General features: G+C 48.0%; 7 protein-coding genes across 10 annotated transcripts; 3 read left to right on the top strand and 4 right to left on the bottom strand.

The window, feature by feature from the left end:
* Positions 1–94: 94 nt before the first annotated feature.
* On the bottom strand, positions 95–4,008 carry LOC120445914 (ethanolaminephosphotransferase 1). Its single transcript, XM_039626572.2, has 5 exons — positions 3,603–4,008; positions 3,284–3,352; positions 2,571–3,193; positions 2,333–2,513; positions 95–1,316 (listed from the first exon to the last, which is right to left on the bottom strand). The coding sequence occupies exons 1-5, from the start codon at positions 3,678–3,680 to the stop codon at positions 984–986; spliced, it is 1,284 nt and encodes a 427-aa protein (XP_039482506.1). The 5' UTR covers positions 3,681–4,008; the 3' UTR covers positions 95–983.
* Positions 1,336–2,185, bottom strand: LOC120445915. Its single transcript, XM_039626573.2, has one exon. The coding sequence runs from the start codon at positions 1,911–1,913 to the stop codon at positions 1,470–1,472; it is 444 nt and encodes a 147-aa protein (XP_039482507.1). The 5' UTR covers positions 1,914–2,185; the 3' UTR covers positions 1,336–1,469.
* A 529-nt stretch (positions 4,009–4,537) lies between the features above and the next one.
* Positions 4,538–10,577, bottom strand: LOC120445496 (centrosomal protein of 104 kDa). 3 transcript variants are annotated; one of them, XM_039625944.1, is made up of 9 exons: positions 10,425–10,577; positions 8,316–8,483; positions 7,097–8,186; positions 6,466–6,604; positions 5,389–6,407; positions 5,189–5,334; positions 5,030–5,131; positions 4,822–4,969; positions 4,538–4,760 (listed from the first exon to the last, which is right to left on the bottom strand). In XM_039625944.1, exons 1-8 carry the CDS (start codon positions 10,462–10,464, stop codon positions 4,827–4,829), a joined length of 2,847 nt encoding a protein of 948 aa, XP_039481878.1. In that variant the 5' UTR covers positions 10,465–10,577; the 3' UTR covers positions 4,538–4,760; positions 4,822–4,826. The 3 variants fall into 3 exon arrangements, with proteins under 3 accessions (XP_039481878.1, XP_039481877.1, XP_039481879.1); XM_039625943.1 differs by having other exon boundaries at positions 4,538–4,969; XM_039625945.1 differs by having other exon boundaries at positions 4,538–4,969; positions 6,466–6,580.
* On the top strand, positions 8,928–9,990 carry LOC120445497. The gene is made up of 3 exons (XM_039625946.1): positions 8,928–9,180; positions 9,315–9,507; positions 9,563–9,990. The coding sequence occupies exons 1-3, from the start codon at positions 9,016–9,018 to the stop codon at positions 9,889–9,891; spliced, it is 687 nt and encodes a 228-aa protein (XP_039481880.1). The 5' UTR covers positions 8,928–9,015; the 3' UTR covers positions 9,892–9,990.
* Positions 10,578–10,883: 306 nt separating the features above from the next.
* LOC120445230 (dolichol-phosphate mannosyltransferase subunit 1) lies at positions 10,884–11,809 on the top strand. The gene is made up of 3 exons (XM_039625488.2): positions 10,884–11,043; positions 11,100–11,310; positions 11,377–11,809. Exons 1-3 carry the CDS (start codon positions 10,940–10,942, stop codon positions 11,785–11,787), a joined length of 726 nt encoding a protein of 241 aa, XP_039481422.1. The 5' UTR covers positions 10,884–10,939; the 3' UTR covers positions 11,788–11,809.
* Positions 11,810–11,818: 9 nt separating this feature from the next.
* LOC120445229 lies at positions 11,819–18,677 on the bottom strand. The gene is made up of 10 exons (XM_039625487.2): positions 18,081–18,677; positions 16,616–16,736; positions 16,362–16,558; positions 14,935–16,201; positions 14,764–14,869; positions 13,892–14,706; positions 13,079–13,817; positions 12,826–13,016; positions 12,292–12,767; positions 11,819–12,234 (listed from the first exon to the last, which is right to left on the bottom strand). The coding sequence occupies exons 2-10, from the start codon at positions 16,684–16,686 to the stop codon at positions 12,017–12,019; spliced, it is 4,080 nt and encodes a 1,359-aa protein (XP_039481421.1). The 5' UTR covers positions 16,687–16,736; positions 18,081–18,677; the 3' UTR covers positions 11,819–12,016.
* A 499-nt stretch (positions 18,678–19,176) lies between these two features.
* LOC120445100 (protein lev-9) lies at positions 19,177–27,036 on the top strand. Of its 2 annotated transcripts, XM_039625241.2 has the most exons (16): positions 19,177–19,412; positions 19,817–20,116; positions 20,313–20,492; positions 20,560–20,751; positions 20,816–20,992; positions 21,556–21,738; positions 21,857–22,653; positions 22,711–22,918; positions 22,997–24,003; positions 24,102–24,209; positions 24,265–24,575; positions 24,630–24,775; positions 24,951–25,065; positions 25,129–25,247; positions 25,304–25,463; positions 25,880–27,036. In XM_039625241.2, the coding sequence occupies exons 1-16, from the start codon at positions 19,361–19,363 to the stop codon at positions 26,832–26,834; spliced, it is 5,010 nt and encodes a 1,669-aa protein (XP_039481175.1). In that variant the 5' UTR covers positions 19,177–19,360; the 3' UTR covers positions 26,835–27,036. The 2 variants fall into 2 exon arrangements, with proteins under 2 accessions (XP_039481175.1, XP_039481176.1); XM_039625242.2 differs by lacking the exons at positions 21,556–21,738; positions 21,857–22,653; positions 22,711–22,918; ... (6 more) ...; positions 25,304–25,463; positions 25,880–27,036 and adding an exon at positions 21,059–21,446.
* The last annotated feature ends 139 nt before the right edge of the window (positions 27,037–27,175 follow it).

The following is a 27,175-nucleotide window of genomic DNA, read 5'->3' as shown; positions in this document are numbered from 1 at the left end:
TTATAAGCGGGCAAACTGTCCACTTTGCGATCTGAAATCGCGATACAGGCGGTCAGCAGATAGTGATAAATCAAATGACGAACTCATCTCAAAACTCGGTGTGAGAATTTCACATTTGGTTTTTTATTTTATTTGTATACTGTCTTGTCTTTAACACAATGTGTGGGGCGAGGTAGCCCGGTTTTGGGGTACATGAATAGATTCCATACAATAAAGCGTGCAGTGGCGCTATGGACGACGTCACATTACAGTTGAATGACATTGGGATTTGGTTTAAAAATAACGACTATGCTTATGTGTTTAAATAATTAGAGGTCTTTGCGGTTATTTAGTTAGAAAAGTTGGTGTTCGTGTATTCGTGTTTGTGGAGCATTTAAAACTTGTACAATGGATATAAAATAAATTAAGCGTGGAAATAATTATTCGATTACGTCTAGACGAATATAAAACATTGGTTGCTATCAAGGTCAGCGGAAGCGAGCGTTTTTTAAATATAAGGATTTTGCGTAACCTTTGCACTGAAGTTGGATAGCTGAAGGCTAGAACAAGTAGTAAGCCGCTCTGTTGTTGCATAGTTGAGCTGAGTTTATGGACTGGAACATGCCTGGCCGTTATTTTAGCCTACTAACTATACTTATTTCATATTTTAGCTGCAAATCAGATCACTTGTCATGATTACTCGTAAATTCCATCGATCTACAAGGGGTCATTGAAGTTTGAATACAATACAGATAACGTCAAGTTCGGAGTTCGTAGAGTTTACAAATTATCATTGGAAGAGAGCATTACGTAAATAGTCATTGGAAATGTGCCGACAAGCTCCAATGTTAATGTAGCACTATAAAGTCAATTTTTAGGTATATTCTAACTAAGACAAATTATACATAATCTCACAAGAATTGTTTAACTAAACAGCCTCCTTGATATACAGAAAAACTTGCAAAATAACTCGCAACTAATCCCATAGAAAAGCAAATCATGCCTTATTCCTCTTTCTTCAATGGCTCCTCCGTTTGTGGTTTTTCGGCCTGATTGATTTTCTCTGCCAGCAGAGCCTTCTTCTTAAAAAGCTCTTCTTGCGGCACTCGCTTGTGGACCGTGAAGCAGACCCGGTTAAAATGCTCGCACATCTGGTTTACCACGCTGGCTCCGTACTGCCAGTGACTCAATGTGGTCACAATCAGAAGCAGATACAGCAAGGGCCTTTCCAGCAGCGGAATCCACAGGCTGGTCAAGAAGGATATGACAAACATTGGCGTCTGCCAATGCCACGCCTCACATCTTGTCACGGACATCTGGGAGACAATCAAACGACACTGAAACAAGAGATACAAGTAAGTATGTCATTTGGTCACTGTTTAATTTTGTCAGAAAAATGTTAATATTTGAAAACCCATCTAAAATAATTTCAATTTGCTGAATACAATCTTTACAGTAAACGCATTTAACCCTGCAACACGATGGGAACTTTAAGAGCGTTTAATTTTGTTCCTTAAAATTTGCTCGATCATTGGATCGTTCTCGTGGGGAAAGACGAAAGTGCCGCGGTCTCGTTTCAGATAGCGGTGGGCTCTATCCGAGTACCATCCGTACATCTGATTGACAGTCATGGGCTGCGGCGTGTTGTGCTTCATCTCATACTTCTCGTCCACGCCCTTGTCCAGGCTGGCAATTTTCCGGGCGTTCTGCAGGGACACTGGGTCTAGTTTCTCCCGTATGCGCCGCACTTCTTGGCTGGTGCAATTAAAATAGGGCCAGTCGTGGCGGGCATAAAACTTCAGGGACAAAGGACGTTCATACTCAGCGGTCGTGGTGTATATAGTCTCCCTCAGCGATTCGCGACCACCTTCGTTCAGATTTTCCTCCACCAAATCCTTGGCACAGCGGCGGCCCCCGCAACAAAAGGGTGGCATTCCGAACGTCTTTTGCTGCGCGTTTTATCAACGTGGAATGGCGATATGGGGCAGGCACGTCAAATGACTCATTAAAAACGGTTTGTGGCTGTTTGGCAGTTAACTCCATGCCAAGGGGCCAGCAAAAGATGTAGACACACCTGCCTTATCTAGATTATGTTTGATTCAGGCCACACGCGACACAGGTTGATAAGCGAAGCTATTTCGTTTCTGTGCCCGATTACATTTTAAACAAGAACAATAAGCAACTTATGCCTGATATCCTAATATTTCACAGGTATCTGGGCAATGCTACATTAATATTAACTTATACAACTGAATAGTTATCTTATGGGTCAAATCAAAGAGTAAAGTGAATGAACTTGTAGTTTCCTTTGGCATACCTTAGGCCATCGCTACATGAAATGTGAAGGACTTACGCTGACGTTGGAAAAGATTGTGCCGCTAAGCATGAAAATAGCGCGTGGATCCTTTTCCATGATGTCGTTCGGCGATACATATGGCCAGGCGAGCAGAATGACAAAGTAGGTGATGAAGGGCCACATGGGACGAACGGCCTCCCAAAAAGATAGCAGGCGACCTGTGCGATGCGCATAGGAGCTAAAGATAAGAGCATGGTTAAGATATGGGCTGGCAAAATTGATTGGTATACTATACTTGTAGACGTTAATAATGACTAGTGGAAGATTCGCCATAGCACTGACATGCAGCACTGCCTCCATGACATTGCCCAATGGCAGGGTTCCGTAGGATCCCAGCGGTAGTTCAAACTTCCAGCGTTCGTAACCCAACCACCAGGTGACTAAGTACATGGCGGTGCTGCCCCACATGCTGAGGTCATAGCCCCAGGGCAAATAGAGGATGCCCGTGTTATACTTCTCCCAGTGCGAAATGAAGAAGTTGAAGTAGACCGTTAGGCACACGTAGTACATCCTCATGGGTCGCACCGAATACACGCGGCTGCGTCCAAAAATGCTGTACAAGCACGTCGGGATCAACATGGCGGTATATGAATCCAACCCGTGATCGAAGAGCTCTCCCAACGGACCAGATAATCCAATGCGACGGGCTTGTTTGCCATCAATCCCGTCCAGCGTGTAAGCTAAAAAGATATTGATGGCCGTGCAGAGCCAGACCCACGACGGAATGGGGGTGGTGCCCTCCTCGCCGGAACTGGCTTCAAAGTTCCAGTCATAGTAGGAGAGCAGCACGAGGTTCATGGCGCTGAACAGGAAGCCCAGAAAGGTCATCAGGTTGGGCGCAAACCAGCGCGGAAAGAACTGCAGTGGGTGGTAGTCGGATGGTTGTTATGGTGGGGTGCCCCTCATGAGTATTGATTTTTGCATGATATAATTCCGCGAAGCACTCACCTTAACTAGCCAATCCCAAAAAGGATGCATCACATACTGACTCAGCGGTGAGGTATCAATGGCACTGTACTGTAAGTAAAAATTTCTGATTAAAGAGGGGAAACTCATCACCATCATCAGTTTAACGACTATTTCAATAGCTTTCTTTTTTTTTTTGCATTTTGCTTTGTTTGGTCTGGTGGCTTTCTATAAAAAGAATTTTAATGGAAAACAAGTACGGTGTACAGAGAACTGGTTTTGGTTTCGAGGCATCGGGAAGGGGTTCCCCTACTGAAGTACAGCCGTCCACGATGCTTCCTTAGGAAATCCTTTAGCCTACCTTGTAGTTGTCGAACCCATTGATCTGCTCCTGCGTCAGATACCGGTGGTCCATTAATCGTCTGACTAGTTGTCTCATTTTCAATAGTTCCTTAGGGAACTACGAGTGCTTCAGCTTTTTTTAATCTAAGCGGAAAAACACGCGACGGTCTTCAACAAGGAGAGCACCAAGAAGGCGGGGGTTCTTTGATAAAGGCAACTCCTGAGCGCGTTGGATGTTGTAAGCCGTATGGTCAGAACATGATGACAGAAGTCTAACGTTAACCGAAGTGGAAGTGAAAATTCTGGGCACGACTTTCAGCCAGATATAGCTCGCGTTTATTTTTATTGCGAAAACTGATTTCTGCCGCTTCTGTTGCCGCCGCTGCCGCCGGCTGTTTTTTATTCTCGCTCGCACACGCACAGCCACCAACACTGACGCGCTCCCCTGGGAAGGTTTTCCAACACTGAAACAGCGCAGTGCGCAAAAATAGTGGTCCAGCAAATCATAATATTCGGAGCCCGATTTTTGAATTACCAAGAGAAATAAATTTGAGGTTTTCTTCTTACGTATTTATAAATGATTTTAATAAAATGTTGTACCTTATCAATTGACAGGCACAATTAATAGGTCCATTTAAAAAATTTTAATTCAAAATGGTGAAAATTTCAGTAAATTTTTTATTAGTTGAAAATATGTAAAACTCCACTTCGAATGCTATGGACTGCAGTTTCTCCATTTGAGAAACTATCTCTATTTGCCCACACATAGCCATACTTAGATGGTCAATCATGCAATTGTGTTGCATATGCCTTATATGCAAAGCAATTATTAATTTATTAAGGAATGCGCATATAAATTGGAAATTTAATGCAAGCGAGGTAACCCATTCATCGACGAGAGTAATGCATACAAACAACTCAAATCAAAACTCAAATTCATAAAACTGTATGGATGGGATTTATTTATTGTAAGGACGATTCAAAAATTCATGTTTCATTTAACAAATCACATTGCGTACAAAAAATACAAAAGAATGCACAAAGTAGATCTAACTACTGGCTTAACAAAATGTGTCTAACTTAAATGCTCTGAGTGAGAAACGAATTGGTTAACTTAACTAAATGACTGCGGCTGCTGTGACTGAAATGAGATAGCTTCCTTGAGTAGGTGTCCTGCCTAGAATAGTTGCTTTAATAAATTCGCTAATTCGCTAGGCCTACAGATAGGTTAAGTGTACGGTTTTTAATTTGACTTCTTGAGATTCCTCTTGCGTATATTTCCGGGACAGCCGCCGGCGCTCAGGAGATGCAATTTCCAGCCGCCGTCTTGGGGTAGGTGAACATCGTCATGACAGAGGGGACATCGAGCAGCACCCGTTTTCAGTTCTGGGGAGGGGAAGTATTGATATAGTGTCTATAGAATTGATGTCAATTTAAAGATCCTACCCCGACAATAGTCCTCCATCTGATGCAGTTCATATAGCTGTTTGTGCACCGATTCAGTACAACGGACACAAATCACGTAGCTTTCCTTGGCATCGCATTCCGCTGTTAACAGTTTAAAATATTCATTATCATATATGTAGTATTATATTGCAGACTTACTTGTCAGGTGGTAGTTTAGAGCAGCTACCTCCAGCACTTGACTGCACTGCGGGCACTTGGTGAGGAAAGGACAGGCCTTCCAGTAGTGTCGGTCCAACTGAGTAGCGTCACTGCCAGCACAAGACCAGTCGCAAAAGGGGCAACGTCTAAAAAAATATCAATATTATTGCGGATTCTTAATAAATTGATTTGTACTACACATTTTGGGTGTGTTGTCTTCTGTGGACTCCGAGTTGGAAGCGGATCCCTTGCGCGAGTTGGTGACGGAAAGCATTGAGCGCTTGAGTTGCTCGTTGTACTGCTGCTTTCCATTGCAGCTTGCATATCCGTTACTGGAGCTGGCCATTGGGCCCAGGCTATGACCACTTCGACTATTCATCAGTCGAGAGGCGTCTGAGCTGGTGGACGCCTTGTCCGCCGGCGGGGTGGCCGCATCACCCGAGCTGTGACCTCCCCCATACTTGCTTGCCTCCAGCAGTAGCTCCTGCTTGCGATCGAGATCCAACTTGTCGAATTCGGTAAAGAGTTGGCGGTACAAGAGGTTGCGACGCGTGATGTCGTCATCCGGAGGCAATTGCTTGCGCACTAGTCGGGGATTCACCTTGTAGACAAGCAGCAGGATGCGCTCGGCCACCTTTCGCACAGGCTCCGCGGGATGATGGATGCCGGAGCAGCCACACTCAGACAATGCTCTGCACGTGAGACCACTATGCTTGTCCGTGCTGATGCCCTGAGTGTGCACTAGCTGTTCCAGCATCTGCAGCCGACTCATTGCCAGCCGCTGGTGGGTTCCGGATCCAACGCTTCGTGATAGAGCCGGGGCAACCAGGTGCTGCTCCGCAACCTCTGGACAGGCGGCGATGCTGAGGATCGTGTGCTGGGCCAGAGTGTGCAGGCGTGCAGATGGATCACCAGACTTGGCCAACAATTCGGGCAGCAGGCGATCGACGCAGCGGGCCACCTCGTTGGGGGAAACTCGACCGGGCACGTACTCTAGGAACAGCATGCGCACCGTCTCCGTGGCCTGGCTAAACACCGAGTAAACGGCGTCCCTTACAGCGCGGTGCAGCAGCAGAGCAGCGCTGCGGGCCACTTTGTTGGGACTGGCAGCGTGCTCGTTGCTCGATGAATCCACCAGGTCGTGCTCCTTTAGGAAGTTACGCAGACGCATCAAGCCATCCTCCCGGTCCTGAAACTGACGCGAGTAGAACTGCTCCACCTGGGAATGTAGAATCCGTATTAAATATGTAAACTATCGTATTTAATGAAGCACTCACCAGCTCATTCCCAAAGACCAGGATGGGTAGCGCTGCCTGGCGACGCTCGCGGTCGTTCAGTCGCGAACGTCCCCGGTTCGGATCCGCCTCTAGCAGCGCGTTTCCTTGGCACTCCCTTAAAAATTCATTAGTATTTGAACTGTGAGCGGTTTGTGTTTTGTTGTCGAAATGGCAACGTTTACGGATGCGGTTACAATATACATATAGGAGTAGAAAGGTAAGTACAATTAAGTTACATCTATCAAAGTATTACTCTTTAAATGTGTTTAAACAATTCCCAATTTAAATTTGTGTGCCTAGATCTGAAACTCAATCAACATTATTAAAAATTTTAAAAAAATTGGTTTAAATTACTTTTCTTATTTTTTTTAGATTTTAAAAATTATAAACACTTCTACGCGGGAGATAAATTTTAAATTTCAAGAGTTGTCGGGCAGTGTTGTTGCTAACGCTATCTATTGCTAGTGTTGACAAACATTCAAACCAAGAATACGAGTACCGAGTCATCATGCAACTCTGTAATGACAGCTGTTTCGAGTAAACAAACGAAGTAATTACTATTCCACAATTGTTTACGTAGTTATAAGACACCCAGACAACGAATACGCTTCAATCTACGCTCGGTACTCACTGTCGCAGCGTGGGAATGGCCCGCTCTTCGTAATCTTCATAGGAGTTGCGTGGCACGCTTTTGTTGCGCCTGCGCAGCGATCCCTGTCGGCTTGACATGGGTGAGCTGTGCCTCGAGGGTAGACGTGGCGACTGCGGTAGCTCGTCGTGGGACTTGCGCCAGCCCCCCAGCGTGGGAGTGGCCTGCAATGCGGTGGGCGCAGGAGCGGGTGCAGCAGCAGGCCCAGGAGCTGTCACCATATTATCGTTACCGGGCTGGGAGCCGTCAGTCGAGGACTTGTCCTCTAAGCTGAGACTCGTCATGCTCTTGGGACTGAAAGTGGCCTCGGCGAGTGCCTGTGCCACATCCTGCAGGCTGGGAGCCGACGGCAGACTGGGCTTCCCACCCGCATAGATCTCACAGCTTTGGTCATTGGAGCTTAATGCAACGCCCTGCGGTTCCAGAAGCTGCTGCACTTGCAATTGTCGAAGTACTGCCGCCCGGTACATTTCGATCTGCTCCTTGCGTAGCCTGGCCGTGCTAAAGTCTTCCTGCTGAACAGCCTGCCTCTTGGCCAGGGCATAGCGTCCCAAACGTTCTCCGGCAGTCCTTAAAGCTGTCATGCATAGCTTTAGTTTTCGAGCATACTCGAACCTTTCGGAGTTTACGGCCAAAACCTTCCGCTGCTCCAACTCTCGGATGGTCTGCACTATTGACTCCTCCACGTACATGGAGAAGAGCAGGTCATCACATATGGAGGCCAGCGCCAATTCTCCGGTGGCCGTGTCCAACGGCGGGGCCTCGTTGGCCAAGTGCTCCTCTCCGTTGCCATTATTCGGCCCTACCTCTAGATCCTCGCCAAGGACGTTTACCGCTAGTAGGGAAATCTGGCCTGTGTCATTGTAGTCGTTTCCTTGGACGCCAATCAGACGCAGCTTGAGATGAGTGCCTCTACGTGGACACACGGTGACGCTCTGCAGCTCCCGGGACTTGTAGTTGGTGTTCGCATTATCCGCTAAGGCAACAAAACCCAGAAAGTCGAAGTACTGCGAGGATGGAGTGCTGGGCAGGGATTTAGGCGAGTAATGCAGCCACAGTTCCACTTTTTCAGCTGGAAGAAAAGAAAACGTATTAACGGGAGTCCTTAAGCTGTCGGCAAATAAGTTGCCTATTATTTCTTGTTTCATATAATATCATAGATCATATTAGGGATCAGACATAATTTAGCACATAAACTTACGTATAAGATACTGGTGTGCCAGGAGCTGGATGCGATAGATTTTGGCCGGATGCTGGAATCGGAGGATGATGTCATGTGAGGTGAGGCTGCCGTTCGGAGCACTTCGCCATCCGTGAACTGTGGGGCCGTGATTATTTAGTTCGCTGGCCGGAAAGTTAATATCCTCGTCTGAAAGACAAGCAAAATGATCGAATCATTATTACTTTCAATCTACATATGTAGGTATATATAGGTGGTATAGGCCAGGTGACGAGTATTCTCTTAAACAGTCTCTCTCTTTTTTTTCGTATACTCAGCTAAATTCTCCCACATGATAACGATATCGGACTATTTTTCGTTCTCTTTTGCTTGCTAAGCTAAACAACAGCAGCGGTCAAAAAGAAATCTACGATTTAAGAAAAATTTGAACCTTTGAAGAAATATTCAAGAACAGCTTATAACAGCCTATGTACATCATAAAACGTTTAAAATGAAAAGCATAATCAAAAGCATTTGGTTTACGTTAAGATTCCTTAACGAGCCCTATAAGTTCGAACCCAGCTGTACAAGTATAACCATATCTCACTTGTTGTTCTCTATCTTCAGGCTTTACTCTCTTTTCATTTCTATTTAAGCGATGTCGAGTAACATGCTAGTTTAGTCGTCACTCAGCCGCTTGTGCTTTGTTACTGAATCTGGTAGTATTATTATAGCAGCTGAAATGCCGGAAGGTTACACGAAAGCCACTGCCTGGCTGCAAATTCACAGCCTGCTGAACAGCATCAACCACATGCTCATCTTCCTGGTGGCCATCTTCTTTTTCGTCCTGGCGCGCAGTCTGGAATTCAAGGACACCGCCATGCATATGTTTATGACTGGAGTTGGAGTGAGTACGCAGCGATAAGCACTTGGCCACATAATCAATAGTGTTAGATTGACATGGATAACACGGACATGCAACGTCACTTGTTATCTTATCGCACTTGAGCTGAATTAAAAGGCTTTCCTTGCTCTCGACAGTTCCACGTCCTTATCGCCCAGGCCATGATGTCACATTCGAAAGTGAATCCGCTCACCCGTTGGCTGTCGCACCGAAACAAGTCGCGCTTCCACGCCATCCTGCAGATTGTGGGTGGTTCTATGGTTCTGTTGGGCTCATTGGGCAAATTTTCCAGCAAGGAGGTTCACTTTAACACCTGGCACGGTCGAGTTGGTGAGTAAATAATTAGGTTAATTCTGGAAAACTATTCAAAGCTGACATTTTGCAGGAGGAACTGCTTCTTTTTTCTGCGCGGCCAGCATTGTGGGCGGTTTTGTTAACTACTTCCAACCGAAGTTCGCCCTTAAAGTGATGCCCTCATCGGAGCTTCGTTTCCGCCATAATCTATTTGGCTTAGTCACCTTCAGCCTGGGAATGGGCGCTATTTACCTGGGCTACTACTCAAAATTCTTCTCCAAGTATGTGGACACGGATTTCATTCCCGGCATGATGCTGATAACCGCCATCGTTTATGGACTCACCATCATTGCGCCGGTGTCATCGCTCGTAACTAAACTTAAGTATCGGTTCAAGAGAAAGGCCGAGCAGGCCCAATAAGTGATACCGGGCCGTATGAGACTAAGGCCATCGAGGCTAACCGAAATTTGTCAGGTTCTAGCATGAAAATAAAGAGCTTGGCGTTTTGCCAAATTAAAATCTCTGGCTGGAACTCAAATTGCACATGCAGACGCAAAAAGAGTCGACAACCCGGCAGTCTGACAATATCATAATGAAATATTACAGTCATCGTGGTTGCAGTGGTTTTATGCCCTGCTAGGCTGAAACTTTGGTAAATTGATTTAGCATCCTTTAGCATATTAGCTGCAATTAAAATAGCAGCGCCAGTTTATTTTAAAACCCTACGTCCTGCCGCACTAGGCGTATGCGTGATTTATCGATTTCTCAAGTGCAGCTGGTTTCAAAAGGAGGAATGTAGGTAGAAACCTTTAGTTTTCATCCAAATCCTGTCTCAACTAAAAATTAAATTAAGAACATAGGCAACGCATAAAATAAGGAAATTAAATAAGAGAACTGTAAGTAATAGAGTTTTTGGTGGTTTACAGTCTGAACATTGACTTATTTTTGTTTACCTGAGGCGAATACCACATTAAAAGGAATTTTTCTGGCCATGTTCACGTCGCGCCGTCAAAAGCGCACTACTTTGCCACTTTCATTGGCTACTCCGCACATAAAGCGAGCACTTATTCTTAAAGCGGCCGTTTCCGAACTGTGTGACTGCGCACTTGTTTATGAATAATAACGGTGTTCTTTGAAAATTATACAATAATACCTTATTCAGTTTGGCAAAAATACCAAAAACATACTAGTTAAAACATACTTATTAACATACAATGTTAATAAATAAAATAAGTGATTTAATTATCGCAGTATGGCAAAGTCAATATTTTACCAAATTAGAAAAATTAATATAATTTATTTAATTTATTCAACACATTTAGAATTACATTTTAAATTGGACACTTTTGTCAACTGTATAATTTCCATCGACTATCGATTTAAGTACAGCTGTTTTGTGTTTTGGAACTGACCAACACTCCTCTAATTCTAATTGGAATTATTTACACGGTTCCTGAGATCGAATATCATGCCAACAAATGGCCATAAATACAGCATTTTGCTGCCCACATACAATGAAAAGGATAATTTGCCTATTATAATATGGCTTATTGTGAAATACATGAAGGCAAGGTGAGTAGAGGCTGCTTGAAGTGTAAATGCAGGCTTTTAAAGCTCCCTCATTGCAGCGGCTTGGAATACGAGGTGATTGTGATTGATGATGGTAGCCCGGATGGAACACTGGACGTGGCCAAGGACTTGCAAAAGATATATGGCGAGGACAGAGTTGTGCTGAGACCACGTGGTTCTAAATTGGGACTTGGGACTGCCTACATACATGGCATCAAACATGCCACCGGCGACTTTATAGTTATCATTGATGCGGATTTGAGTCATCATGTGAGTCTAGATAACAGGGTTCATTTGATAGATGGGATAAACATATCTACTATTTTTCTACTTCAGCCCAAATTCATCCCAGAGTTTATCAAGCTGCAACAGGAGGGAAACTATGACATTGTATCCGGTACTCGGTATGCCGGAAATGGAGGCGTCTTTGGCTGGGACTTCAAGCGCAAGCTCATCTCGCGCGGTGCCAACTTTCTGTCCCAGGTGCTCCTACGTCCGAATGCCAGTGATTTGACCGGCTCCTTTAGGCTTTACAAGAAGGATGTCCTGGAGAAATGCATTGCCAGCTGCGTGTCCAAGGGCTACGTGTTCCAAATGGAGATGCTAGTTCGGGCTAGACAGCACGGCTACACTATCGCTGAGGTGCCTATAACTTTTGTGGATCGTATTTATGGCACCTCCAAGCTTGGCGGGACCGAGATTGTTCAGTTTGCCAAGAACCTCTTGTATCTGTTTGCGACCACATAAAAAAACCACCATAAGCTGAGTAGATTTTTAAATTTTTAATGTTCTTTGGATTTCCTTTGCTTTGTACATTTGGTAAGATTTGCTCAAAGAATTTTACATACATCTAATGAATTATGCATGAGAAATTTGTTTGCCATATTTATAATAATTCAGAGTTCTGCCTTCTTTGGGCTCGCATCCTGTTATGCTTCATTTATAATTTGAATAATGATAACTAGCGTTAATTGATTTAATTACTCAAGTCGAAAACTTTGTGCTGGTTGTCTGGATTGCCGTAAAGAGTGCCACAGTCATCGTCGAGGGCGCCCGACCCTCCGCTGTAGTTCTTCAAAGCCAGTGTTAGCAAGGAGTTGCGATCCTTGAGAGCCAGCACAACGAAGGCTCCGTTTGGTAGAATCTCACAAGTACTCACTTGAGCCGGTGGCTTAAACACAGCCAGAGATTTGGCTGCAAGAACAGGAGCATGATTAAACGGTTCGTGAAAGCAAAGTATTTGGAACATACCGGAATTCAACTCCCACATGCGGACGGCCGAGTCACGTCCCTCCTTGTCGTAGGAGAGCAGCGCCTTTCCCAACGGATCCAGCTTCAAGAACGTTACCGGAGCATTGTGACCGATCAAGGTGCTCTTGCAGTTGCCCGTGACCAGATCCCATATAAGGATTTTGGCATCTTCTAGGCCGGCGATGACGCAAGCGTTCACCTGGGAGATTGCCAGGGAAACTGTGTTGCAGGCGGGCTTCCACTTCTTGAACAGAGTGCCGCTTTGTAGGTCGTATACCACAATGAAGTTGGGCGTGGTCGGCTCGTTTAGCTCTTTGGCCACCACGCAAACGTAGGAGCCCTCGTGGGTGATCGCGGAGAGGGAGGTGATGAAGTCGTGGTGCGGAATTCGGAGGTCATAGAGCAACTTTCGCTGTGAAAGGTGCCAAACAAGCAGTGGGAAAGGCTTCTGGGTCTCATCACCGCACACCAAGATCCTAGAAATAAAACCGGAAATTAGCTACTACTTGAATACGAAACATGTCAACCGGTTACCTTCCATCTCCAGAGACCAACAGGGAATTGAGAAAGCGGTCCTCACCCGCCTTGAAGGTGGTCACACAATCGCCCGACTCCAGATTCATCAGGTTCACATACATCCGGTTGCGCGATAGGCAAACCAAGTGATTCTGATCGTGCAGACCGAAATACGGCATTTTCTGGTTCATTACGCCTTTGAGAGTTACCTGGAATTAGAAGGAATACTACATTTACAAAAAATCCAAGATAAGATATAGGGACCAATTACCTTAAACTTTCCTTCGTCTAGATTGATGACGCGGATCTCGCGGCGACACAGGACTGCTGCCTCATAGTTACCCACAGGACACATCGCCGTCGGCTGCTGGATGCCCTGCAGCTCCCGGATTCGGCAGCAATTCTTTACGTCCCATATGCAGATCTCAGCTCGGTCCGTGCACATGGATGCCACATAGCATCCGGGCTGGGGCAGATTCATCAGGACATCGTAGCCCTTGACGGGTACCGGGGCTGGTACTGCGTCCTCCGAAGTCTTCTCATGCTCCGCCTGATTGCCATTCTCCGCATCCAAGTCCGCGTTGAGAATCTCGAGGAAGGCAAACTCAAGCTCGTTGGTGTACTCCCACCAGGAGCGTATCTTCTCGTCGTCCTTGAGCTCTGGTGCCTCCCGGAACCGCGTCTTCAGATAATACTTCATCAGCGTGTAGAACTGCTGGCCATCGTAGCTCAGCTCGTGGAGATACTGCTCCAGGAATTGCTTCAGAAAACAGATGTGCACGTAAGCGGTGGGGCAGTTTTCGCCTCCGGATTTGGCCAGCCACTCAGCCTGCAGGATGTCGTTCAGCAGGTGCTCCGGACCCGTGGCGTGCACCTTATTAGCGATCCACTGCAGGTCCGTAAAGTAAAAACAGTTGAAGAGTATGTCGATCTTGTGAGGCGCCGGATTGTCCTCGATCACGGCACAGAAATGATGATAAGGCAGTTTTAAGTACTTTTGGTAATTGTAGCTGTTGAGCAATTGTGATTTGTATAAATTAGATTTTTGAAAAGATTGGGATGGTAGGAAAGGAGGAACACTTACGTGTTGGCACCTTGGCTACCCTTGAACTCGCTGTCCTGCCGGTCGAAGTAGTCCCGCAGCGCTTCATGTACCAGCCACTGCTTCTGCGCGTACCTCGCCAGGACCGCTCGTCCAAAGCTCTTGTCTGCTATCCTAATATTCTTAAGACCTAACAGCATTGGTCCCATCAGCCAGCAGAACTTGGACCAGACCTTGAAGGCGACCTGCGCCTCCAACTGGGTCATTTTCTGGAACACGCCCAGGCAGTCGCTCTCCCGGATGCCCCACGGGGACAGGCGGACGATCAGCAGCAGCAGTTCCACCTGATCGGTGGCGAACTTGGACTCCAGGACCTGAAGTATCCGGCTGGAGATGTCGCCGATCTCGCTGATCGGTTGAGCCACATGCCCCAGCCAGGCCAGCCACCACAATGACTTGGCGTGGTAGGGCGTCTTCCCGTGCAGCATCTTCCATTCGTCGGGCAACTTCAGTGCCCCGTTGGCCGCATAAAAGTCACCGCCACCCGAGCTGAGGATGTCGTGCCACTGCCGCTCCGTGAATTGTCGTAGCCGCAGGAAGCACCGCTGTGGTATGCCCAACTGCGCCAGCGCGGCTAGCATATCAAAGGAGTCCCCAGCCTCCGTCCCGTCCACATCCTCCCCCTCATCCGCCAGCTCACTGACGGTGAGGATCAGTTTGGCGCTGCCCAGCTGCTGAGGAAGCCAATCGAGCAGCTCATCCCGCTGCAGCTCGTCCACACCGTCGATGATCAGCACGAAGAAGCGCTGTTGCCGGTCAAGGATGTCTCGAATCACTCGAGAATAAGCCCCTAGTGTCTATTTGGAAAGATTACATTAATATAATCGCTCTATGCATAAATATAATTTCCATACGTGTGGCACTTGGCATTGATGTCCCGTCTCCAGGACCGACATCTGGTTGGCCATTGAGCCTAGCAATGAAGTGAGATCCGATGAGCGGGCACTGAGATTGGCGTATCTAAAGAGGTAACAATTGGATAATCAATACTAACGTTTGAAAGTTTATAAGATTTTATATCCTACCTCAGTATGAGCTGTGCCTCCGGCTTCCAGCGGTGGACATTCTCCATGATCTTGGACACCAATACACTCTTGCCACTACCCCGTGGCCCGGACACGACCAGCGGTTGGGCGGTGCTGTCTCGGATGTAACGCTTCACGTCGTTCATGATGTCGAAATTGGCTGAGTTCTGTGCCAAAAGCTTCGAGTAGTGGCCCACCAGGCGAAGCTCCTCGAGCAGCACGCGGTCTACGCCCAGCGTATTGTAGGGGATACTGTTCTTCTGCAGGTGCTCCTCGAAGATCCCGGCCAGCGTCTTGTCCAGCAGACTCTCGATCACCGCCGACAACTCCTCGTCCAGGATACTCATCGTGGGCAGCAGACGGATGAGGTTTTTCTCGCTCAACTGGCTCTTTAGACCGGAGTACACATGACTGAGCCTCCGCTGCACCTCCAGCTCCAAAGGGCTGGCATTCTCCGACGGCCGTGCCACCTGACTGCCCGTCTGGATCCAGATACAGCGCTTGGCCAGCTCCTGGCTCATCAGAACCGTGTTATTGATCTCCTGCTCCACGACGGTGGTCAAATACGAGTCCTTGACGTCGTCGGAGAAGAGGCGCAAGAGGACGGCCAGTAGCTCGTTCAGTTCCCCGTTCACCTGGCTTGAATAGGGATCAACCTGTTGGGCATGCAATCGGTGGCACATCGGCTGGTATGAGTTGTCAATGGTGTACCATTTCTCTAGGAGCAGACGCTCTTCCTCACTAGCGGTGCCCAGCACCGAGGTAAAGTCCTGGCTCTCGATGGTCAGCGGCAGCATCGGAGTGCCCAGGGTGGCTCCCAAGAACAGAACGGGGATCACATACGCTCCGGCCGAGTGGCGCGTGATCTCGCACAGGCAGTTGGCCGCTTCCTCGTGACCGCCCTGTGCCTCCAGCGGCGTTTGGGTCCAGCGCTTCGCCTCCTGCAGGCGGGAGAAATCCTTCCTGGCATTGCCATTGCCCGGCTCCGTCTCCGGCTCGCTGTCGTGGACATCGGCGATGATGAAGTCAAAGCCACGGCTTTGGCACTTGCTCTTGAAATGCTTGTACAGGCTGTGGACGACTCGCTTGTGCTTCTTGTACTCGGTGCTGTTGTCCGCCAGGATGTACACTACAATCTTCTTGTCCCGCTCAATCTTGCGGCCGGGCGGCGGCTTGCCCTGCAGCACGCTCAGATTTCCGGCTCCGGGATTGGCATTGGCCACGTCACTGGGCGCCTGCGCCCCCTGCGGTGTGGTGCTATTTGAATCTGTTGGGAGATGAGTTTCGTTTAGTTTGTAATTAAGTTTCATTCACATATTCATGTGTCTAGACTCTAACTCTACTTCTAGGCTCTAGAATGAAGATTCCCTTCTGTTGTGCTCATATTGATAGGAAAACCAATTGTTTAATAATATGATATAACTCACCCTTCTCTCCTCCCACTGGCTTTTCCGGTCCCGTTGATGGCTGCTTCTGGACCTGCTGGTTTCCATTGGCCTCCGGCAGCGGTGTCGCCTCCGAAAGTGCCTCCACCGCGGCCAAAGGAGCCCGTTTTCCATCCCCAGCATTCGAATCGGCGGGGATCAGGGTGTTCTTCTGTTCCGCCTCCTGGTAAGGAGGTGAGCTGCAACCACAACTTTAGTACAGTCCACGAAATTAATATACGAACGGGAGAACCTACTCGTCTGACTTTTCGGAGGCACTATCCTTGTCCTTCTTTTTCTTCTGGCCGGAACTGCACACGTTGCCCATTGCGGTCGTTTAAGTCCCTACTCTTTAAATTACAATTGACTATTGATGTCCTGACATGGATAGTAGAAGAAAATCCGTTTTAGGGAGATTGAAATAAATTGTGGTTATCAAATGTATCAATTGCATCCATTGATATAGATCCCATGTTTTTAGATTCCCTTGGTGCTGAAACCCTTTTTAATTATCCTGGGATCTGGGAACTTTAAAGCTGCTCACGGAATCTCACACTCATATCGATTAGAAAGCACTCGAGGTTTCATCCTTTCATTCTTGTGTAGAGTAGATTTCATTTGTTTAACACTAAGAACTTTATAGCATGTGTGTACCCATGTAAATGATAGCTAACATAAAATAAAAAGTTGCTAATGGGAACAATATTTGCACAATATTAATTAAGGAACCTCCCAGCTGTTGGGGACTTTCCCACTCTCTGATGAACACAGAAGCACAGAAGCACTAACGGATATTCGATCTCGTTCGAAGGATATTCTCTGGCTCATCTCAGGATGTTTCCTGTGAGGTTGTACAGATCACTTAATCCTCGCAGTTTTCCGCACTCGGCCTTGAATAGTTAATAACTATCGTATACACGTATGGATTTCCACAACAGGTCAATGACAAAAACAAAGTGCCTGGGGACACGGAGCACATCCTGTGCGAGCGAGATGGGGCGAGTGCGGATAGCGGAGAGCGGAGAGAAAAGCTTTCGCTTTCTCTTTCTCTGGAAAGGCGAACGCATGCTCTCTGCGCGAGAGAATGTAGAGAATTTCTGCGTTGAATTGGCATTGGCGTTAATCAAGTGGTCGAGTGAACTGGCCCAAGTGGGTGGTGGTGGGTGGTGGGTGGTGTGTGGTGTGTGTTGGATGGTCTATATGGTGGGTTCTGCTGGGTCTGGGTCTGGGTCTCGTCTCGGATTTATTGCGGGCAATGCGCTTGGCTGGATTTTTGTGTACACGCTTGAAAATTGTTGACGCGCGAGCCCCCCGTTTTCGATACCACCGATGGATGTTGGGTGATAGGTGATGGATGCTTGGTTTGGGAACTACTTTATTGGATTGAGAATATGCTTGCGATTGTGATCGTTCGATTCACAATACACACAGCATTGGCCTTTCGCGACCGATTTGAATTGCCTGCGGGGCGGGAGGGGGATTAAAAAATCGCTAAAAATAAATTCCCTATATACACAGAATCTATATGTTTTTGAATCGGTTAGTTCGACATTTTGTCGCAGCGGACTGCGAAGTGGTTCAATATTAATTAATTTGTCACACAGATTCGCTCGCATCTCCGTTCGCAGATGCGATTTGCACTGGCACCCAGTCGATTCGGTGTGTATGCATCGTTTAGTTGGTTATTTGATTTATTTTAATACACAAATTTGCGCCACTTACTTTTCTTTACGCGCTTTTCACATGCGCCCCCCGCAAAACCCGCCGCACCCCACCGAACGGAGTCTAAAACATTTCCACCCACTGACTGCACTTGCACTTTGCTCAATTAATTGCCTAATCAAAATGTTTCTTGCACACACGCCGCGAAGACATTTCGTCGGAAAAGTGTATCTTTCGAATGCGTTTTCCCCGCTCGCTCCCTTGTCTTTTGCTCCCCTATATTTTTTGGATTTTCGGATGGCAGAGCGCGCCTCGACTAGTTTTTCCTTGTCCCGCCGCTGTGCGTCGTCGTGGTGCTCGGCGCTCCGGATTTTCACTGCTTCTGATTCCGTTGGAAAATCGGTCGCCAGCGAGTGCGTGCGGCGGAAAGCTCTAGTTCCGGAGCTTTTCCGACCTCCGCGCTCTCGGAGCTTTTCCGCGACTAGGGCTGCAGTTCGTTCAAAGACGGCATAAACTGAATAACCGTTAGGAGGCACGGTGGAACTCGACCTGGAGAGTCCAAGGAACAATATCCTTGGCCATATGACTTGGGCACATAGTAGTTGTTAGTTTCGTAAATCTTCGTAAATGGATCATTTGACTGGCATTCGCCTTAAATTTAATTTTAATAACAGAGCTTTGATCTAATATATTATTATTATTATATTATTGTATTATAATAAATTAAAAATAATGTGGGATATAAATCAATGATTTTATTTGATATGGCCTAAAATGATGGAAAAATGGTTATATTCGAATGGAATAGGTTCATTTATGGATCATTTTTACTGATATGTTCTTCCTCTATTTAATAATAGTAATGGTAGTGTTAGCTCAATGATCCACGGATTTTATCGATTGTATCGATACCTCGGCGTCTAAGAAAATAAACTTTCAAACAGGCGAAATTATTGACATTTGGCAACATATCTTACGATATCGAGATTGTTAGGAGTGGTTTATATTTGAACGTTTGGACTCAGGAACCCTTATCTTCACCGTTGAAGGGACCCACCACCGCCAAAAGCTGTCAACTTGGGTGCTTCTCGCCCGATCTGTCAAAAGGCCAGAGCCAAAAAGGGGAGAAAGCAGCTGGCGTGGCTGCATTTCGTTTCCTTGGCTCGAAGTGAGAAGTTTCGGGCCACCGAACTGGTCGGAAAGTTACCAATTAAATTGGCAAGCAGAGGAATTTTGCAAATCACAAAGCTTTATCACAATGCTATAAACCCGAGGCCAGCTCGGCGAAAGGAGAAAAATCAAAAAGGACACGGATACCCCTCAACTTAATCGGAATCAAAATGAATCGCCTGCTGCTGCAGTGTCTAGTGACCACCATTCTGGTCTACAAAGGTCCATAAGTAGCCCAAAATCCCTAGATACTTAACCAGCAATTTGAGCCCCATCGCGTGGTAGTCCGGATGAGCCCACCAGCAACGAGAATAACCATTTGCAATTTTTGGGAATCCTCTATATTGGCAAGATGAAAAATGTATATGCTGCTGAATTATATAAGTTGGCATCCAGTGCGCAGACTCCAAAAGAGTCTGGGACCAAGCCATCAGGACCATCTGGACCAGGCATCGGGGGAAATAGGTCAATGTTTTCGCCCGCACGCGAGGCGGAGCAAAATAGACGCGAATCCCGGAACCAAAACAGAAGCCTCGCTAAGGGGTTGATTTGCGTCGGGCAAATCCTAATTGGGGTTTGTTTTCCAGCCCAGATGACTGACAGCTGTGCTCCTTGTTTTCTTACAGTGATTTCGGTTCCGACCAGCACGATGAGCACCAGCATTCAGACCACCTCGGAGATTCCGCAGCAGGATGACGACGACGACGACTGGGAGGAGGACGACGACTCTCTGGAGTCCGATGACGATGGCCGCGTCTACAAGAACCCACGCAACTCCCCCTCCTCCGAGTGTCCCCGCGACGAGGAGCAGGCCACGCTGCTCGGCCAGAAGTGCTTGAGGAAGTGCTCCTCCGACGAGGACTGCAAGAGCAAGAAGAAGAAGTGCCTGTGCGACGGCGTCTGCGGCAACTCCTGCATTAAGCCAGGTGGGTCTAGTTTTTTTTTTCTATGCAGCCCTCATTTTAATAAAATAACTTTCATATTGTCAGCAATAATGCTTAATAACTTTACTAAATAGATCCGATAAAATGAGATCGTTGATATGTGAAGGCAACAAGTCTCTTTGTACAATATAGTTAAAATAATTTGAAATCCCTGGATATATGTACTCTGTCTTCCCAGATCGCGAGTGCCCGGAGCTAGCCCAGCCCAGCTTGGGTCAGGTCACAGTGGCTGGACGTCACTTTGGAGCTCGCGCCTCCTATGCCTGTCCCCACGGCTACCACGTGGTGGGTCTCCAGAGCCGTCTTTGCCAGGCGGATGGAAATTGGGCCGGAGCCGAGCCAGCTTGCAAGCAGAATAGTAAGTGCAATGTGCCCCAACACGTTTATGAACAGATTAATTGCAAATGTATTTGCAAACGTTCTAGTTTACTGCCTGAAGCCGCCGCAGATAGAGCATGCACGGAACTCGGCGCTGCCGGAACAGGAAACCTTTGACCTGGACTCCACGGTGCAGTACCATTGCCACACTGGCTACGTGACCAACGGATTCCCACGGGCCAAGTGTCTGGCCATTGATAACCTGGCCAGTTGGTACGGGCCGGATATCCAATGCGAACGTAAGTAAATTCAATCTAAATGGGGAATCCTTACATACCTAATCATTGGATGATTCTATTCCAGCTCGTTCCTGTGGACAGCCTCCGGATCCGGCTTACGGATGGCATGCCGGCGAGTGCTATACGTACGGATGCAAGATCACCTACAACTGCGGCACCGGATACGAACTGGTGGGCAAGCACGAGCGCTACTGCCAGTCGGACGGATCGTGGACACCCAAGGAGCTGCCCACCTGTGTCTGTGAGTATTGCGAGCTGGCGCCGGTAGAGCTTGTAACCGAACCTCTTTGACCTCTGACCTTTAAAGCGGATAGCGCAAATGTAACCACCACCCAAGCGTCGTTGTCCTAGGCGAGGCGACCCTTTGAGTTTCGTTTCCGACTCCTTGGAGCTGGCAAATGGCACAGATCCCCATATCCGTATCCGAAACTATGTATTAAGCGCACTTTGGTCAGGGCTCAGGTTCTCCAGTCGGAGTTCTCCGATCCTGTAACCACACACATTCTCTCTCAATCTCCGATTTGGTTTTTGATCTAGCGTTACAAACAAACAGATTGTTTAAATTTTATGCACTACCTTGTTGTTGTTGTTGTTGGCCAGTTAATGTTGAATGAATAAATAAAAGTTACCGCAAATCTTGAGCAAACAAAAAACAAAAATATACAAGAATTAATTAATCGAATTCGAAACCGTTTCCTCGAAGTTGTTTTATTTGGTTTGGCGGCTTTTAAAGATTTGTGGTAACTTTTAGCGTACCCTCATCCCGATCCCATTGCTAATCCCATTCTCCCGCTTCCCGCACAGTGGTCACCTCGGTGGTGTGTCCCACCCCGGAGAACCCTAAGAACGGCAAGGCCACCTACACCACCCTGGCCTACAACTCGGTGGTCAGCTACGAGTGCCGCTACGGATACACCCTTGTGGGCGAGAGTTCCAGTCGCTGCGGAGCGGACCGAAAGTGGAGCGGCACTCTGCCCACCTGCAAAGGTAAGTGGGGTAGTCTCCTCTGATGATTCTTTTGTTACCATCTATGTTATGGAGTTTCCATCTAAGTAGTGGAGCAAATTTAATAAGTGAGTTTGCGCCATCCTACCCTCTTTAACAGAGATCAACTGCGGCCATCCTGGAGTGCTGTACAATGGGTGGATCGAGAACATCGAGGCGGGCACCGGACTGGGGGCCAGCATCATTTTCCGATGCCAACCAGAGATGATGATCAATGGACTGGGCTCCAGCGTGTGCCAGATCGACGGAAGATGGCGGAACGCCCTGCCCGAGTGTCTGGCACCCTGTGTGGTGCCCACCATTTCGCAGGGCAATGTGTATCCCATTGAGATATCCACGGATGAGAACGGAACGACGATCGTCCATCCGCCGACGACCACCACGCAGTCACCCACTCAAACGCAGAGCATTGGTGGAGTGGAAAAGGTTAAGCACGGAACGGCACTGGAGGTGAAGTGCGATGAGAACTACGAGTTCCCGGTGTCCCTGCTCAGTCCGCCCACATGCAACAATGGCACCTGGAGCATCATTCCACGCTGTGTGCCCGCCAGGTGCAAGAGCATGCCGCGTCCACCCAAACACGGCATGGTGATGGCTCCCAAGACGGAGCACGGCATGAAGGCACGGTTCAAGTGCAAGGATGGCTTCAAACTGGTCAGCCCGGAGGGCAAGGATGTGACAGATCCGCACGACTATGTGCTCACCTGCTCATTTGGCAACTGGACCGGGGAGACGCCCAAGTGTGACGAGGTCTTTTGCTCCTTTCCCGGCTATATACCCAATGGAAAGGTCCTGCTCGTGGGCAACATGGGTCTATATGACTATAGACCTTATGTCAAGAAGATTGTGAACAACAAGCAGATCATGTACGACTGCGACAAGGGATATGTCTTGGAGGTAACTTAAATACCCTATTAGTATTGCTGATTCCAAACGACAACCTTTCTCCACTAGGTTGGTCCGCCTGGCGCCACCTGTGTGGGTGGCAAGTGGCGGCCCTTGGACCTGCCGCAGTGCCTCCTGGGCCAGCATCCTCGCCTGCGTTGGAATCGCCGCAGACGTCGCTCTCTGCAGATCCGCCAGTTGAGATCCATGTACCTTCTGCAGCGCCAGCGACAACTTCAAAGGCAACTGGTCGATAACCAAAACTATATTAAAGCTGGTAAGCAATTATAATATAATATAGTTTTAGGTATTTTAGTTTTAGGTATTATATTAACAATATCCTTCCCCTTTATAGTAGCCGATCCTGTCCAGCACTCGGTTCACCGGGTGAAGCGAAACGCCAGTCCACATTCGAACTCACAACCCTATGCATCCGATGTCGACCTGGCCTACTCCAAATACTATCAAAAGATCAAGGAGCGATATCAGCGCTACGTCCGGAAAATGCTGGGCCGTGACCGGCTCTACCAGAGGCTCAATGCCCAGGATGCAGGGAGTACAGTGGGAAACAACCTAAATACCCACGATGGAGGACAGGTCACCATGCGGGGCAAGTCCAACTTCAGGGAATTTGAGAATGGAAACAATTACCTGGGAAGCGGTGCCATTGGATCAGGAGGAGTAGTAGGATCTGGAGTGGTTGCCCTGCCCAACATTAACCAGGTATCGCGAAACCAGATGGTTCACGTAAACAGAACTCCTAAGGACGAGCTGCTATCCAACGGATCCCCCCCTATAGCAGCGCGTAGCCTCCACTTGAATGCCACCAGGTCGTACATTGATCAACTGAAATCCCAGATAGTCCGCCGGAGGCGCAGAAGGAGTTCCAGCATTGGGCAGTCGCCTCCTCCGTCGGGTGCAACTATTCCGGATGCTGAGGTGGACATCAGCGATGGAGGAGAGGCCGGAAAAGGAGGTGGAGGCAAACGATTGCGAGGACCATGCGAGGATCTCGAGTGGGATTCCTTTGCCAACGTGACCACGGTTCGTCCTGGCAAAGTTCCGGGCAGGAATGCCGTGGGCATAATGCTGCATCTAGAGTGCAATGCCGGATTCAAGCTGAACATTAAGGGTGAAAATGCGACGGCGCGCTGCATCCGAGGCATTTGGAAGCCGGAGACGCCCAAGTGCCTTTCCGCTCCATGCCTGGTGCCCGCCGTGGAGCATGGTCAGTACTATAAGGTGGAGCCCCACACCAAACAACTAAGCGACAAACCTTCATTGACCCCGCTTTCCACCTACGAGGAGATCCAGTCCAACGAGTTCATAACCCTGGAGTGCGAGGATGGATTCAATATACAGGTGCATTGGACATCCATTAAATAAATACGTTTGATCCTTGAAATACATTCATCGTTAATCATCCTCTTCAATCATCCCTTATTCCCTTGAATTTCCAGGGCTCAGCTCAGCTCCGTTGTGCCCATGGATCCTGGTCGGTGAATGCCTTCTCCGAGTGTACATCGGTGCCCTGCACACTGCCCAATATTCCAGGAGTCATTTACGATGTAAGATCTAGTCTATCCCACAGAATAATAAAAACAAGTTAACACCTGCTTGTAGGGAGGCTACCGGGCAGGATTGACCATTGGACACGGGAGCAGTGTAAGCGTTCGCTGCGAACTCTCCACGAACGCCAATCCAATTGAGATGTCCTGCCACAAAGGCATCCTTACTCCACCCAGCATCCCTTGTGAGTCCGGGTTAAGAAAGTCCCGTGAGGAACTGGAGCATGCCACGCCCACTCCACATCCCAAAGTGGAACACAACGAACTGGACAACGATCACGATCATCACGACAACGGCACCGATGAGCACGACGACATGAAGATGTGTGGACCACCCATGCTAACGGATGGCGCCCTGGTCTACAAGTGAGTTGCAGGATCTTAGAGCCATGGTCTGTTATTAGTCCCAAATCCTTAAAGGAATGCCGAACATCCAGAGCTGGATGGCGCCTACGAGAGCGGCACGGAGATCTTCTTTAACTGCATCCCAAATGCGGCTGGGGATCGGCAAACGTGGCGTATCATATGCGACAATGGACTGTGGATAGGCCGATCCTATAATTGTGGTGAGTTGCAAAGACGGTCAAAAGTCATTAAAGTAGCCACAGGGCAACCGAGTTGATCTTGGCATGCCCTTCTATCCATCCATCTGTTTGTCTATGTGTCCTTCCGTATGACCTACCTACCTTTCAACAAATCTAGTATACAAATGTACCTCTTTAATTTACAATATCTTTTTAGAAAACGGAACTTGTGTGTTCAGAAACAACGAGGCTAATGTGGTTAGTTTTTACAACGACCTGGAGATCCGAGAAGACGTGGTGGACTTTCCCCCAGGAGCCACAATAATATCAAGGTGAGGAGATATTGAAAGTACATAGACTTTCTTCGATTCTGATATGTACTACACGACTCTCAGATGTATGGATATTGGAAAGTACTCATTTATGGGCAGCCACGAGAGAACCTGCATCCACTCGGAATGGACCAACACCAAGCCCGTATGCTCCGGCTTAAACCAAGAGAACGACTATGCGAGTAGGTATCTTATAGCCGAGTTGGGGATAGTTAATCTGACATCACCTTAAATCCAGTGGAGAAGGCTCCGACCATCCTGTTCCGCCATCAGAACGGTCCCATCGCCCAGAGTAATGATGGCAAGCTGATTGTCTATCCGGGAACCACTCTGCACATGGAGTGCCTCTGGATGCGACGCTTCGGGAATCCCAAGTGGAACGTCAGTCACACGCACAAGTGGGTATCGGGTGGTTAGGCACGCTAAAAGACCTTTAAAGTTGCTAATTAATTTCAGCAAGGGGTATGTTCATAAATTAATTGCGTCTGAACTCGAACTTCAAATTAATGTGTATGGTTTTTTTCTTTAGTGGATTTTAGGTTTAATTTTAAAAGCAGCATTTAGGTATTTAAATTGATTTATATCGTTTGAAATTAGGGGCTTTGTTACTTTTTAAACTTAAAAGACACGTTAAGTGCTATTTATACTATCAAAGGAATTGCTCGCAGGGTCTGGTTCTAAGAATCTTATGAAAACATTTTATTTTATAGGTACCTAAACACTCTCTGCATATTTAATTCTGGTTAAGAGGAAATACCTTCAGGAAACCGCCCTCCTGGGATTAACTTCACTAATGAATCTCCGTGTCTTGCAGGAACTACACGGAGGGCTGGGTAACCGAAGCGGATGAAGGTCGCGACTCCACACTAGAGTACAGGCTGAGCATCGTAGACGCGGCCAGCGACGACTCCGGGTTCTACTCGTGCATGACCCCAGCTCGGCATGAGCACACCGTGGAGGTGGTGGTGCGGGCCATCAACTGCCCGGAGATACCGATGCGCCGCGGCCTAATCGTGAACACCAACGATACTAAGCTGAGCACGCGGGCGCTGCTGTCCTGCGCTAACGGGAACTCCTTGATTGGCGCTTCGGAGCTGTTCTGCCTGCCAAGTGGCAATTGGAGCGCACCGTTGCCGGTCTGCGAGAGCGTCGAGTGCGGCGACATCCCACTGGGGATGGGCAGCAACGCGAGCTCGCCCCGTGTCTCCGTGCTGTCGCGCGAGGTGGGCGGCCGGGCGGCCTTCTCGTGCTCCTCCGGTTACGGGCTGCGTGGTCCGGCGGAGGCGATCTGCAATCCCACGGGCGAATGGTCAGCGCCGCTGCCCACCTGCGTCGAGGTGCAGTGCGACAATCCGGGGGCGCCGCAAAATGGTTACGCCCAGGGCTCAGCACCTTATCGTGCCGGCGACGTGGTCCAGTTCAATTGCAATCCGGAGTACATGATGCAGGGTCAGCCGATCATTGCCTGCCAGGATAATGCAAGATGGTCGGGCGGACTGCCCAAGTGCGTGCAGGCCTGCTCCTATCCGGGCACTGTCATCAGCGGCAGAATGTCCTCTGTCAAATTCTACTACGCCATCGGCGAGAGCATCACATTCACCTGCGATGCCGGACTTGATCTGCGCGGCTCCAAGGTGCTCAAGTGCCTAAAGAACGGCAAGTGGTCAAGTGCCATTCCTACGTGCGTGACCAATGAGGGTCCTGTTGGTGGAGGCGGCGGATCCGGATCCGTTGCCACCAACAAGCACCTGGCCACAACCATGGGCTAAAGCGATGTGGATTGTCAATTGCTCCAGAGTGATACTAATACATATTACCTACTAACTAATGCACATTCTAGGCGCACAGTCACGCGTTTACCAACTAATAACGCCATTCTTGCGATTTAATTGTAACTGTAGCCCTGTACTGTAATCGCACGGCCATCATTTTACTTTCAATAAATGTTCGTCGAATAAAGATAAAAGTTCTCATTTAAATTGGTTTCTGTATTTTTATGTTCGTTAAATACTTAAGATTGAATTTCTATTCAAATGTAAAACAGTGTTGTTAATCGTCGCAATTGGCGCTTCTTTTCAGCAGCGGACAGTTAACGACTTCGCTGTTAAAC

This window comes from Drosophila santomea, chromosome 2R, assembly GCF_016746245.2.
Source record: "Drosophila santomea strain STO CAGO 1482 chromosome 2R, Prin_Dsan_1.1, whole genome shotgun sequence".
NCBI classification, from domain to species: domain Eukaryota; kingdom Metazoa; phylum Arthropoda; class Insecta; order Diptera; family Drosophilidae; genus Drosophila; species Drosophila santomea.
The sequence above is the reverse complement of the archived record's forward strand: the minus strand, read 5'-3'. Positions and strand labels throughout refer to the sequence as shown.